The sequence below is a fragment of the Tiliqua scincoides genome, chromosome 2 (genome assembly GCF_035046505.1).
Source record: "Tiliqua scincoides isolate rTilSci1 chromosome 2, rTilSci1.hap2, whole genome shotgun sequence".
NCBI lineage: Eukaryota > Metazoa > Chordata > Lepidosauria > Squamata > Scincidae > Tiliqua > Tiliqua scincoides.
The window spans coordinates 33,870,646-33,886,241 of NC_089822.1; the positions used below are offsets into that span (position 1 = coordinate 33,870,646).

General features: G+C 43.7%; 1 protein-coding gene across 2 annotated transcripts in view; it reads left to right on the forward strand.

Moving 5' to 3' along the window:
- The first annotated feature begins 3,456 nt into the window (after positions 1-3,456).
- RASGRF2 (Ras protein specific guanine nucleotide releasing factor 2) overlaps positions 3,457-15,596 on the forward strand; it is a 134,880-nt gene continuing 122,740 nt past the window's right edge. For both annotated transcript variants that reach the window (XM_066616331.1, XM_066616332.1), the window contains exon 1: positions 3,457-3,741. In XM_066616331.1, the coding sequence (XP_066472428.1) occupies positions 3,457-3,741 (285 nt within the window). The remainder of the gene's footprint in view (positions 3,742-15,596) is intronic.

Genomic DNA, 15,596 nt, shown 5'->3' on the forward strand with positions numbered 1-15,596 from the left:
ATACTGTGTTTATTTTTAAAATGCCACAGTATATTGCAGCTGACAATCCCTTGTGGTGATTAGTGAAGAGGGATATTGACGCTACAGAGACTAATTGCAAGCAGCTGGAACAGCTGGTCAGTTCGGATTTTGCCAATTTGTTTGATCTTGTGGTAGATATCTTGCATGTTTGATTGACCTTGCAAGCTGAGCTGATATTGCAGGAAAAATGTCAGTCTTACTCTTTGATGCTTTAGTTTTTAACTTAAGTGTGCATTCAGAATAAACTAATATTTTGATATGAAAAATGAAGTTGATGTTATTTGTGTAACATTAATAGCTTAAAAAAAATTCTGCTCACTTTTGATCTCCCTCATGATAAAATGACTTCCTTGTGTTAAAAAGAGGGATTATTGACTTACTTTTGCCCTTACTTGCCCCTTGGATGTCTTTGTCCTATAAGGAACCAAGCGTTTAGTGGCACTTCAAAGACTAACAAAAATCAAACTCCTGGTAGTTTTTGTTGCAACAGAGTGATGGCCCAATCCTATCCAATTTTCCAGGACTGGTGCAGCGGTGTCAGTGGGATGTACACTGCATCCTTTGATGGGGAGGCAGTAACAGAAGCCTCCTTAAGGTAAGGAAACATTTGTTCCTTTACCTCTGGGGCTACATTGTGGCTGTACCGGTGTTGGAAGGTTGGGTAGGATTGGGCCCTGATACAGCTATCCCTCTGGAATTTGCTTCATACAGAGTTTTCTGACACACTCCAGAAGACGGCCTAAATAGGGTTTATGGGTTAGCTGATTAATTGATTAAAGCTCTGTACTCCAATTAAAATACTAGCCTGATTGCTGCCCCAACATGGAAGCTGAAATAATTGGAGCCCAATTGATTCATACTGGTTGTGACTTGTACCACTGATGGCTGTCAGCTTCTCACATTGGTTAGCCCAGCTGAAAGTAAAGAAACACAGCCTAGGGGCGCTTATCACAGCTGTATATCCAGATGCATGATGAGTCAGTATGTTCACTCTCTCCAGGTGAGGAGAGTCTACTTGAATGGAGGAAGGAGATACTTGAGAGAAGGTATAAAAAGGAGAAAAATGGTAGAGGCTCTGATGTACAAGCATTGCTTTTACATCTCCCTCTGCATATATTATATGCATGGAGATGCATATATTATATATTATATGCGGAGGGAGATATATTATATGCATTATATATTATATGGTCTCCCTCTGCATATATTATATGTGCAAGGACAGGAAAATTAGAGAGAATATATTTTTCATCTTTTTTTGTCTATGAATTGAATTTTCCTTTATTACTTACACGTGTATTTTGATCTCAACTGTTTCAGGAAATGCTTTTGTCATGAGCCTGGCTCCATCAACACAATAGACTCTTATGTTACTTTTTGGAGATTTCTATAAAATGTAGTTAGCCAACTTTTTATAACAGGTGAATGACTTATTTCAGCTAATATGCTATTTTTCACCAGAATGCTAGGTTTTAGCTATCTGTAAATATAGTTAATCAACTAAGTGACAGGAAATTTGTATGATTAATCAGCTGAGATTTCTTTAGCTGAGCAATAGCCCTAAATAATAATTTTTATATGCCTAATAAAGGTTTGTTGTATGTTGTATGTTGTAATAATAATTTTTTAAAAAGTCTTCTGTGGATTTGAGTAAACCCCCAAGACTTTGCTGGGTGCTGCAAATTCTCAAATTTGAACATTCTGAAGAAAAACTATGGAACAAAAAAGGCATTGACCAAGGGCCCAATCCTATCCAATTTTCCAGCGCTGGTGCAGCAGTGCCAAAGATGCATGCACTGCATACTGCACTAAGACAGCAGTCACAGAGCTCTTCTCCAGGTAAGGAAACAGCCGCTTCCTCAGGGCTGGGCTGCACTGGCACTGGAAAGTTGGATAGGATTGGGCCCCAAGCCTTTTATCTCTAATTTCAGTGCTTCATTGATTTTTCCCTGTTTATAGAGCTGGTCACAAGAGGTGTAAGGAGATAAGAGGTGCCATGAGGTTCAAGCTTTCTCATCTCTCTGCGGGCACTTTTCCCTAGGAGGACTCCATTAACAACTGCACAATAAGCAGAAATTCAACAGGTGAAGCCTGCCCTCTTATTACAGTTCCAAGGAGGGATGAGGAAATCTTCATTGGTTGAATTTGTGCATGGTGCATTCAAGGAAATTTATAGAAGGAAAGTGGCAACCTTATTGGCTGGCTGTATGTGCCTCTGCACATTCTCAGGAACACTTTCCCAGGGATGTGTTGTTGAATGGTCCAGGTCTAGCCTTGGTGTTTGAAAGTTCTACATCTCTTCTGAACAAAGAAGGCATCTGATGCTCACTCCATGTTCATTGTGCACTGGGGAAGGCACAGTGGCATGGAATGGAATGAGCTCTGCGCATAACTTGGTGGAGATGGTTGGTTGGTTGGCAACCTTCAGTCTTGAAAGACTATGGTATAAGCCTACAGCACCCGGTATTCCCATGCAGTCTCCCATCCAAATACTAAGCAGGCCTGACCCTGCTTAGCTTGCGAGATCAGGCATCTGCAGGGTAACAGTTGGTGCAGAGCCTGTTCGGTTTGACCAAGGCTTCTCCTGTGTGGAGAAGAGGGCCCAAAGCCATCCAACTTTGCAGCTCCAGTGTAGCCACAATGCAGCCCTGTGGTAAGGGCACACCTGTTCCCATACCTTGAGGAGGCCCCAGTGACTGCCCCTCCACCACAGGATGCAGCGCGGCCCACTGACACAACCACACCAGCACTGGAAAACTGCACAGGTTTGGGCCCTGCGGCGCTGGAAATCCGCCTCTCTCTGCTCTGACTCCCTTCGGCCAGCTCCACTGGCTGGCTGGAGATAAACCCCGGGGAAGCGCCGGGGAGGAGGGGGCCAGCTCTCCACACGCGCGCACACACGCAGGCATGGAGAGCGGCGCGCGCACCGGCAGGGAGGGCGAGGGAGCGAGTGCGCTCTGGCAGCGGCGACTTTGCTCTTTAAATTGGTCTGCAAGCCGATTATAGCTGATCTCCCACGTGGTCTTTCCCCTTCTGGCTCCTGGCGGGGCGGGAGGAGGGAGCGGGAGCCCGCGCGCGGAGCAGAACTTTTGCGGATGGACGGTGCGTAAAGGCGCGCCCTGCGCCTGGAGACCTCGGGACGCGCCAGCCTCTCCAAGGCGCGTTTCTGAGGAGCTCGCGGCCCCTGCGGGGGGAGAGCCCAACCGCAGCTCGCGGCTGCAGGAGCGCCCGGGGTGGCGGCGGCGGCGGCGGCGGCGGCGGCAGGACGAAGGACAGCGCCGAGCGAGCCGTCTCAGCAGCGCGCCGCAGCGGAGGGTGGCCGTCTCGCCCTGTGAGGCTCATGCAGCGCCTCCCCCGCCTCTGCCACTCGACGACGGGCTCCCGCTGAAGGCAAGCGGACCCCGACACGCTCGCCCGCCCGCCTCTAGAGACATCATGCAGAAAAGCGTGCGCTACAACGAGGGGCACGCCTTGTACCTGGCCGTGCTGGCCCGCAAGGAGGGCACCAAGCGCGGCTACCTGAGCAAGAAGACGGCGGAGACGAGCCGCTGGCACGACAAGTGGTTCGCGCTCTACCAGAACATGCTCTTCTACTTCGAGAGCGAGCAGAGCGCCCGCCCGGCGGGCATGTACATGCTGGAGGGCTGCAGCTGCGAGAGGGCGCTGGCCCCCAAGGGCGCATCCGCCGGCAGCGCCAGGGACGTGGCGTTGGACAAGCAGGTAGCTGGCTGCGCGTCTCCACCAGCTCCTCTCCCAGGCTGCAGTCCTGGCCACACTTACCTGGCAGTAAGCCCCATCATTGACTGTAATGGGACTTCTGAGTAGACAGTTCTCTGCGAGCCCAAGCCTATGCATGTCTACTCAGAAGTAAGTCCCATGAGAGTCTATGGGGCTTACTCCTAGGGAAGTGTGGATAAAATTGCCCCCTTTCAGCCCAATCCTATGCTTGTCTACTCAGAAGAATGTCCATTATAGTCAATGGGGCTTCCTCCCAATTCAGTGTGGATAGGATTGTAGCCTGAGAGCCCAATCCTGTGCATGTCTACTCCGAAGTCAGTCCCATTATAGTCAATGGGACTTATTCCCAGGAAAGTGTGAACAGGACTGCAGCCTTTCAGCCCAATCGTATGCATGTGTACTCAGAAGTAATTTCCATTATAGTCAACGGGGCTTACTCCCAGGTGAGTGTGGATAAGATTGTAACCTGAGAGCCCGAGCCTATGCATGTCTACTCAGAAGTCAGTTCCGTGAGAATCTGTGGGGCTTTCTCCCAGGTAAGAGTGGCTAGGATTGGGCTGTCAGTCCCATTGAGGGCGTTACTGCTAGGAAAGTGTGCCCTGTATAGGATGGCAGCCTCAGGTGCGGACCTCCAGCTTCTTTCCCCAGCCTTGTGTGCTTTGCCTAATAGCAAGTGAAGGAGGCCCAGGGTCTTGTTGCTTGCGCAGAACGGGGGGGGGGGCTTGCTCTCCCGTGCGTGGCACGACCTTAAATCGTTTGTTATGGAAAGTTTTTTTTGTGCGCGTTCTGTCCGCCTTCCGTCTGATGAGCGCACCAGGCAGCGGAGAGAGGGACCTGCCCCCATCGGCGCTCGCTCTCCGAGCTCCTGAGCGCTTGCAAGTTTGCAGTAGCATAACGGGAGGTCCGGGGGGGGGTCATGAATGTTGCCCTCTCTGCATGTTCTGTGAAACGGGGGGGGGGGGGAGTACAGGGCTGTGCCTTGGAATAAGGGACGAAATGGTCTGTTCTGCTTTGGAGTTACTGCTTTGACTCACAGCCCAAACCTATGCATGTCTACCAGAAGTAAATTAGTGTCAATAGGGCTTACTCCCAGGAAAGTGTGGATAGGATTGGGCTGTCAGGCCTTTGGTTCTTGGAAACCACACTTTCTGGTATGGAAGTCCTTCCTCAGTGCAGTGGCGTAGCTATAGGGGGTGCAGGGAGTCTCACTGAGCAGGCATAGGGCCCCTCTCCTTTGGAGCCATTCCAGGTGCACGCCTCCATTTTGCTCCCACCACCTGGAATGGCACTGAAGGGGTGGGGCTCCTTGCCAGCTGTGGTGAGGCTTCCTGCAAAAGTTAGTGCTTTGCACCCCCTCTAGCTATGCCACTGCCTCAATGGAAGCTTGACTCAATGATTTTGCCATCATTGCCACCATTAGGTAGTGTGGAGAAAGCCAGTGCATGCTGGCCTGAGGAGCCCACCTGTGATGGCACTGACAATTCTATGCTTAGCTCATGTTTAGTATTTTAGAACTTAATGATGATTTATTGGATACTTGGAATATTGGGCCCACTTGAGTTATGTTGCCTGTATCAGCTGTTTAGCCTACTTGTATAGTAGGGCTGATCATGCTCTGCCCTGCTTTCCATCCCAGATGTGTATGGACAGGTTGCAGTTAAATGTACTCTGCACCTATTTAGAACAATTTGAGTCTTTGTTGTTCCTTAGGCCTGAGCAATTAAAACAGATTCAGGGGCTGAAAACCATTTTAATGGAGTCCTGTATTTGAGACGTTAGATGTCTAGAATCCGCAACTATAGCCATCCCTATAAGAAGCCTGAATGTGCACTGTGAAATATGATGCTTTACATCTCTTGCAAATCGTTAATGCTTTTATCAAAGCTGGTGTATGCCTTTCCTCAGTGTAAGAAGAGAGCAAAAATTCTTCACCACATAGGGTGAAGTGGTGACTGGAAGTTTGGCAGCCCATAATCCATATACTGTACATTCAAAATGATTCATAATGCCTTCCTTCTTACAGACTAAGCAAAATTTCAGTGTCTTACTGCACAATCCTGTGCATGTCTAAGTAAGTCTCGTTGAATTCAGTGGGGCCTACTCTTAGGTAAGAGCAGCCTTCAATCTGTTGCTGTGATTTTTTGTTTTGTTGTTCAAATACAGCCTATGGCATCTGCTAATGTAGAGAAATATACCCTTTAGAATTAGTCTGAACAAGCAGACTGTTTAAGGATTTAGAATGAGATTTTATGGAATAGTTGGAATGCGTAAGCCTTCAAATATTACATCCAACTACTCAGTTTAAGTGCTTGGATACAGATAGAACTGGCACTGCCGAGCCCTTTTTAATCCCCAGCGAAACAAAAGACCTCATAAAACAAAAAGCGTTCCTTGCACAAAAGTAGTTGGTGTACCGATTTATACATGTCTCTGTAAACTTATTGCATTTGGATGGACACAGATAACAAATTTTAATTTAGTTTCTTTAAACATAATCACAGCCTGAATTGTACTGGGAAACATAGGCCCCATTCTCTGTTTATGCAGTCACATATTGACCCAAACACTTAAGTGGTTACCTGTAAGAACCTTGACAATATCTTAATGTAAGGATTTGTAATATCTAATGATTATAGTAAATATTGCAACATGTGATAGACTCCACAAGACAGTGAGTAATGAGGGTTTATTTTTCTTTCTAGAGATTTGGAAATAAACAGGAGTCTTAAAGTTCAATAATGGATGTGTGAATGCATTTTTCAGTTAGTGTACTGATTCTGAAATGGGAATGTTCTGGACCTCCTGATGAATTTACCTTTACAGGTTGAATGGAAGAGCCTTGAGGCTGATTATGGCTGTAACTGACTAACAGCCCAATCATAATCATATCTACTCATAAATAAGCCCCATTAGAGTCAGTGGGGCTTACTCCCAAGAAAGTGTGGATAGAATTGGGCTGTCAGGCTACAATACTATCCACACCTGGGAGTAAGCCCCTTTGACTATAATGGGACTTACTTCTGAGTAGACATGTATAGATTGGGTTGTAACTTGTAACTGTGTAATCAAATACTGTATTCTGCATGTTTACTCAGAAGGAAGTCCTGGTCTGTTCAGTGAGGCTTATTCCCAGTTAAGCCTGTGTAGGACTGAAGTTATAGGGGATTTTTCTGGGACTAATTCCCATTGAACCAAATGGGACTTACCTCTGAGTAGAAATAACTAGGATTGTATTGTAAGCTGAGTTCAGCGAACTTTAGACAATAAAGCCAAATTATTTTGCACATATACAAGTAACGGGTTTCAAAATACGTAATTCTGAGAAATAGTACTAAAGTATAAGATATTTTATCCTAGCTTCTTAAAAAAAGCACTATTTCAGGTGTCAGCTTGGCTTGTACCTCTGCACAAGTGAGATTTTATACAAGGTTTGTACCTTGGTAGGTGTTGATTAGTTTCCCCTCAATTTGTGGAACCGAACAGGTGCCAGTTGCTTTGGAAATGCTGGATTCTTTCTTGAAAGATGCTTTTTGAACTGCAATTTGACACTTTTCTATGAGGTAAGAATGAAGTTTTGATTGACTTCAAAAATCTTCCCATGCATTTAGCACATAATGCAAGCATCAATTCTGGTGCTATACCAGCTTAGGTGATATTTCTGCTGGCATTTCGTCAAGGGGAGTTCCATTGAAAGCAAGTGAACTTAGGTTTGGGCTATTTGTTTTCTTCTTTTTAAAGTATGTTAGGCATGGAAGGGGGTCTGAGGGGTTAGTTAACAAGGTTCAAGTCTAAAAATGCTTAGCTCTTTTATATTCTGTCCTTTTTGTGAGCTGCCACTCTACACCCACAAGTAAAATTTTGTCTAATTTTATGCATTAACACTTGCATATTGGGACAATTATTGCATAGAAAGAAATATCTCTTTCCTTCTTTCTCATACATCACAAACTTTCTACTTGCTCTTGATGTGTTGCTTTTGTATGGATAATGTGAGCACCTCATTAAAAAGTTAATGAGTTTTTCATTTTTGTCCTAAATTTATTTACATACTTGAACTAAAAATCTCATGAATTTTACTGGAATGTGCTGTACTTCTCCATAACTCTTTTAGGGCACAATCCTAACGTGCTGGAAGCAGGCAAGCCAGTGGGCCTGCGCTGCATCCAGCACAAGTTTGGGGCCAAAAGCAGTGCAGCCTGAAGCAAGGGGAAACCTTTCCCTTTAACCCATGTTGCGGTGCAGCGGCTCCAGTGCATCTACTTGCATCTGCGCCACCTGAGGAGGTGGCACAGGTCTGAGCAGCCCAGAGCCGCACCATGCTGCCTGGGAACGGGCTCAGGATTCGGCATAACTGCAGGATCCTGCCCACCTGCCCCCAGGAACACCTGCCCTCCCCTGCCCGGAAATGCCACCCTCTCGCCTCCTCCCTGCCCTCTCCATGTCCCCCCAGACCCCTGCATTGGCTGAGCATGGCCAGTGCAACTCGCCTTTCCCTGGGGTCCACGTTGGCACGGGGAGGCCGGTGCATATCCATGTGCTGGCCTATCTCCCCTTTGAGTGGCTCAAAAGTGCTTTGCGACACTCCCAGGCTAGCGCAAGGGACTTGGGTTGGCCCAAGTGCAGGTCTGAATTGAGCCCTTAGGGTCATAGTCTCAGGCTGCAGTCCATTTACTTGGGACTAAGCTCCCTTGAAAATACTAGACTTTACTTCTGTGTAAACATGCATGATGTAAACATTGCTCTGTTAAGGACCAGCTCTTGTCTTAATGCTGGATTCCTCAATCATGTAGTATTTGCGGTAGTCCTGACAACTGCCTTAATACAGTTCACAGCATTGGACGAACACCAGAAACACTGCAGTAGTTGTGCCCCTGAACCTTCTGGGCATCATCAGTTATCAACTATCTGGAGCTATAAAGACATCTTGAGTAGCCTGTGCATCCAGTATATATGCTTTATGAACTTCTTGTGGAAAAGTAGGGTGCCCTGGGACAAAGCCTTGTGCTAGAACCCCTATGATGTTCCCCAGTCTATCCCAGGATGACCTATTGGCAACTAGCATTGCTAATAAAGTTTCAGGAATTGGCCTGACAAAGTGGCTAGGGGATCCTTGGCCAAACCCTAGCCTGGCTGACTTCTGTGCCGCTCCTGCTAGAGATAGAGTGTACCTACCTGGAAATAGGCAGAATGGGCATGCAGTTGAAGCAGGGACTCAGGCAGTCTGTGAGCAGCTGAGGCTGCACAGAGGAACAAAATTCTCAGACAGGTGATCAAGACCAAAATCAACACTAATAAAAAGTCAGGACTCTTTGTTTCTTAAGCTAACTAATTCCTCCTGGTCTGAAAGCTGCAGTTCATCTTCTGGCCATCTGCAGTGGTGGCAATGCAGTATGCCCTGCATAGACCAGGTCAGCAGTTTTCTCTGTTTGCAAACTGCCATGTGGTGCAAGGTGTAAAGTGACTTTTTTTTTGCCAACATTCTGATTTGAGGCCCACAGTGCCTTACAGTGAGGCAGCATATTTCAACATCCATTGCTCTGTGGAGTCAGGCAACAAAATTTCTGTATGTTCGCATTCTGAGTTTGATGACAGGTTTTGATGTTTAAGAAGTTTCTATGGCTTTTTAAATGGTTTGCTTAGCATCGTAGAACAAAATAAGAGAAAATATCATAAACTTCTGGGTCATCTTTAAATGTGAAGGGAAGCACTATATTTTGGAAATGTTAACATACACAAACACAAAAGAACCAGTGCATTTATGAGTGAGCACATTTCATACTACTATGTACCACAAATATTGTCATAGTTTTTGCAGGTTAAGATAAACATTTAATAGGCAGATAGAACATATTTTCAAAATCAGACTTTTCATTTGTAAAAGCAGCAAATTGATGTGATCATAGAGGAAAAATATGTATTGATAGGATTACTAAAGCTGCAATTCTGTGCACACTTTTCTGAGTGTAATAGACATGTCTAAGGTTGCACCGTAAGAATGCCTGTCTTGAATGTAGTATGATGTTGTTCTCTTCCACCCGATCCAAAACACCTTTATTCGAAAGTAATTTTATTTGATTGCAGTGTAACTTGCTTTCATGTTAAAAAAATTACAGCCTAAAATGTTTATTTTAACTTTATTTTTAATTAAACATCATATGATGGATTATAAGCAGATTTAATGGGAAGTTAAAATGTGAAGGTATTCACATTCACGTTAAAAAATTTCCTCCTCTGTACCAGTTCAGTTCTCAACTGTGTAATGTGGAGTGTTTTCCACCAGTGAAGGTTGCGTGATGAGAGATGCAGAGTTGGGTGGGAATATTTGTGTGCTTTGTCTCTCCCCCGCCTCCAGCATAATTTGCTGTTTAGATTAGAATGAATGTGGAAAACTGCTTGAAATCTGTATATCTGTTTTTACTATGGGCTGACTTTGGTATTTGGTGATGGGTGCTATCAAATGTTTTAAATATTGAGGAATTATGGGAGTCAAAATGGAATCCTTATACCTTCCTTTTGATTTACAGCTTGTTTCTGTGTGGATTTATTTTATAAGGTGCCTGAGAACTAAATGTGTGCAGCTGTAGCACATTTTTAAAAATAAAGGCTAGGAACATAAACTGTCATAAATATAGTGGACTGTCAAAAGTAATGGAAATTGTAGTGAAATAATTAATGTGGGAGGTACTTATTGGAGATCATATTAATAAAAATCCTTCAATAATTAAATGTTACTGAAACTGATACCTGTTCACTTTTTTCTCCTGATAAGCTTTTCCTTCTTGAAATAGCATATATCTTTAATTGGTGATAATAAATGTTTTTGTCTGTTATACACTGTATTGTAGATATGTCAGTATATATTTGACAAATTTAGCTATTTGTATCCCTACATGTTATGTACATGTGCGTGCTCAAAGCAAACAAGAAGCTTCCACCTTTTAAAAACCATTTTAATCTGGATTTTTATGGAGGAAAGTTAAGTGACAGTTTTTTGCATAGTGTGTTATAGATCACACTATAACATTTTATATCATATGGGAAAAACCAGGGTATTAAAGTCATCAGTTTCATTTATATGCATTTGTTTAAACAAATACACTGACTCTCATTATGCACAATCAGCTTAAAGACATCATTTTTTTAACTACTAAAAGTGCAGTCAGGCTACTCCATGATCTGTCATAAAGAATTACTATACAAAGACAGCAACTACTTCTGTGTGAAAAAGCCTTAAGCTTCTTCCTTCTATTGTTCCATTGTCCAGGCATGCAGTAGTAAGGACAGTATTTGGTGCACTATGTGTATAGAACAGTGTTTCTCAAACCGTGTGTCGTGACACACCTAGTGGGTTGCGAGCCAATTTCAGGGGGGTCCCCATTCATTTCAATATTTTATTTTTAATATATTAGACTTGATGCTACCATGGGATGTGGCTGCATTTGGGGAAATGTTACAGACCTGTACTTTTAACAAGCTAGTATGTATGTTCTTTGAACAATGATAGTCAATAGGACTTACTCCTGGGTAAGTGTGGGTAGGATTGCAGCCTAGGATTGTTAAAAATTTTGCTGCTTGATGATGTCACTTCCAGTGGGTCCTGACAGATTCTCATTCTAAAAAAGTGGGTCCCGGTGCTAAATGTGTGAGAACCACTGGTATAGAAATTGTGGTAGAGACACCTTTTTGTACGTTTCTGTTCTTATTTAGCTAACCTTACCCTCAGGAATATAGCTCTAGCCCTTCAACAAGGTTCTAGGAATCCACTACCACACTAAGAGCGCAATCTTCACAGCGCCCTAGTGTCCCAAAAGTGCCTGCACACCACTGCAGGAGTAGGCAGGCCAGTGCATGAATGTGCGCAAGCCTCCGGAGGCCAAATCTGGCCTACACAGCCGTCAGTACCTGGTAAGTTTGTGCTGGCCTGCCTTGGCTGGCGTGGGCGTTTGGGGAAGGAGGTAAGAGGGCATTCTGGGGGAGTTCCAGGGTGGGGGGAGTTTGCGTGGGCCCTGCCCAGGATCTACACTTAGGCTGGATCCTAACCCCCCCCCCAGGCAGTCTGGCCTAACACTGGGCTGCTTGGATCTGTGCCAACTCTTTATGTGGTGCAGTTCTGAATAGCCCTGTTTGGCCCACTGCCATGTTACTTGGAGTAAGAGGAATGACTTCCCCTTGTCTCAAGTTGCACCACAGCTAGCCCCAGCCCTGCTCTAGGTGCAGCACAGATCAGCTGGCTTGCCTGCTCCAGGGCAGGTTAGGATTGGGCTGTAAATCAGGCAGATGGGAGTCATCTTGAATATTTGGTTACTTTTTACGCCTTTAGTGTACCTTCTTGAAGGTTCGCACCAGTCAGATGCCTAGAACCCCAAATGTCTGGAAGGCTGATGTAATTCTGCTCAAACTTCAGTCCAGCGGAAACCAATTTTTAATTAGAGGTTCAGGCTTCTTGGTTTTGTAAAAGTGCAAAACATCTTGATAACACAATCTCAAAGATCAGGTTGAGCCCTTGGCAACAGGACCTGGAAAAGTCACAGTAATTCATAAGACCAAGTGCTGTTCTCATGGATCTTACTGCATTTTCTCCTAGCAAGGATGACACAGGTGTTTCCTTAGAAGATGGATTCCAAAGCACAGCAAAAGGAAAACTCAGTTTCTTTACAGGTACAACTGTCCAAAGCAGCTACTTTACATAGTGTATAATTTGTCTGTGGAATTCATTGCTATATGGTGATAGCTCTATCTTGGAAGATTTTAAATTTGGGATTGGACAAATTCATGGAGGACAAGTCTGTCACTGGCTAGTAGCCCTGATAACTTTGAGCTACCCCCAGATTCAGTAGCAATATGCTTCCATATACTAGTTGTAGGGGAGCAGTGGCAGGAGGGAAGTATACCTTTCTCCCCTTCTTGTGGCTTTCCCTAAGGCAGCTGATAGGCTACTGTGGGAAGCAGGATGCTGGAATTGATTGACCTGATCCAGCGGTAGTTTCCTTAAGGAAGTTCTTTCTGAGTTTACTCAGATGTGCTTGTGAAGGGTTGCATAAGGAACCTGGGAAACTGAATTTGGTCAGAGGATGCAAAAGGAGTGAGTTTGTTTTTTCAGTGTTTATCCCATTTTTCTCCCAAATAGGCACCCAAAGCAGCTTACAAAACCATATAAATATATATTAAAATTCATAACAATTATGACTAAAAACTAAATACCTAAAAAACAACCAGCAGCAATCCCCTATAATAAGATTAAAATAGCAAAATGTATAAAATACAAAACAGCAGTAAAATATACCCTTAAAACCCACAGAACATTTCAGCATTAAAATGACCTTAATAAAATCAGAAGGCTTATCTAGAAAGAAATACTTTAAGCTGCAGTGGAATGTTTCTAAAGAGGGAACAATTTATAAATTCAAAGGAAGGGAACTCCATAAAGTTGGTACCACTACTGATAAGATCCTATTTCTTGCCACCGCCCCTCCAACCGCCATAGATGGTGGCACATCCAAATGAGCCCTCTCTGATAACTGGAGAGGATGAGCTGGATTATATGGAACAAGGCAGTTCCTCAAATACGTTGGCCCCCAGGTTGGGCTTTAAAGTAGTGTTTCCCAAACTGTGTGCAAGGCACTGTTGCAAACTCACAGGGCACCATAGGATGTCTCTGGCATCCTCTTCCGTGTGCCATGATCTTGGATTGTGTGAGATCTTGTGCAGACTGTCCAAAGAGCAGTGCCAGGGAGAGCTGGAGAAAAGACCACTGTGAAAGAAGGGCACTGTGACTAAAGTAAGTCTGGGAACTGCTGCTTTAAAGGTTAAGACTGGCATCTTGAAATGGGCCTGGAAATGAATTGGTAGCCACTGGAGCAGTGGTCAAATAGAATTGAACTGCTGACCTCCAGTGATCACACAAGCTGTTGTGTTCTGCACTAATTGCAGTTTCTAAACCATCTTCATAGGCAGCTCCAGGTAGAACACATTACAATAATCTTGATATCACCATGGTGTGGATTGCATGGCCAGCTCCAAACAATTCAGGAATGGCCACAGCTTACCCACTGGCCAAAGCTGGGCAAAGGGCCTCCTGGCCAGGGTTGCATCCTGGGAATACAGGAGCAGGTTCAAATCCAAGAAAAAGGGATATGGAACAGAAGGCTGCCTCTATCTTAAGCGAAATAAACACCTATTTTTTAAACAATAAGGTTCGAATGTATATTTCCCTTTGTTCTCCAATGCAATGAACAGAGCTTTTCTGACTTTTTAAAATGTTTGAACCAGAGCATGCAAATTTTTAGCAGTCTGGGGATTTGGAATGCGGTGCTATCAGTATGCTGTTGACTCCCAGCTCAGTCTCTCCTTTCCACCAGATACCAAGGTGGCTGTTGAGGTCCTGGTGCTCTGCCTGGAGGTGGTTGGGATCTGGATAAAGGCAAACAGACTGAGATTAAATCTGGACAAGATCGTGTCATCACTGCATACTAATGTCACCTGCCCCCCTCCAAATCCCCAGATGACCTATCCCAGTGATTTAATGTAGATATTAAATAGCTTGCAAGACAAGATTGAGCCCTGTGGCACCCCACACCTCAGTTCACACAACTGAAATAACATGAACAATCTTTCTTTTACTTCAGAAAACATTAATGAAGAGAGGGTAATTGGGAGGAGCATTCTCTGTTACTAGTAAAAATGTGGTGGAGTTATCTTAAAATGTAGCCTGAAACATGATATCAATTTTAAATGTTTTATTATTCACAAGTTCACTCATTCCTTAAAGAGAAAGGGCACATGTAAAGAGAAGAAGAAAAGCGTATTTAAGCCATGGAGCATTGTGTTTTTTAACAGCAACAAATGAAAATGTATCTTCTTACTCTGTTAAAATTTTTCATGCTCTGGTTTAAAAATTTAAAGTTTTTTAAAGTCAGAAAAACTTTGTTAGTTGCATATGGTTACAAAGGGAAATGTGCATTTGAGCCTCTTTTAAATTGAGAGCCAATTTAAAAATAAGCTTAAGATAGAGGCAGCCTTTTGCTCCATACCCTTTTTAGCTGTGAGAGTTGCTTTTTGGCTTAATGGTTTTTATGCTTGTGCTGCTGCTATTGCGGATGGAAGTTGGAGGGCCTAAGGGGGAAGGCAGGCCTTTCAAGCTGGTATATTATGGTCCAATATGAGCAGTGAACTGAGAAAGCTTTTTGATAAGCAATCTAAAAATTGCTACCAATGATGAAAACATCAGGAATGTGTAACATTAAAGCATTTTTACAGAAACTTTTTTCTATAATGCTTTATTCTCTGTAGCTTAGTAGTGGCTGCTTTGACTGTAGGACAGAAAAATTAATAGTCTAAAAACAATGGTTCACAAACTTTTCAGTCTCCAGAGCTTTATGTTCCTAACTGGAGTCTCGGGGAGACCTTCTGGTGCATGTGTGAAATACTGAGGAGCCCCAGATCACTGGCACATGGAGTGGCATAAGCAGATAGTGGCCACTTTTGGTGTGGAGCCTTCAAAGGGCGGGGAGCTCTGGGGCTCTTAGGAGCACACTTGAGAAACGTCAGTCTAAACATACATTTTTATAATAATTTGAGCAACAGAAAATGAACTTAAATTGAAAGGAAAACAGACATTGTAATAAAACAGAGTTTTATTGCAATGTTAAATTAACATGTATATATTATGGTTAGAATTTTGAATAACATGTTTTCATATCTCAATAGCTGATTTAAACTGTTGGTAATTTTTAAAATGTATCCTGGGAAGAATTGTTAATGTTATCAGGTTTCAATATTTTATAAAATTATGTAATTTAGAAAAAAACATACAAGTACGAATATCTGAAAATTAAAGT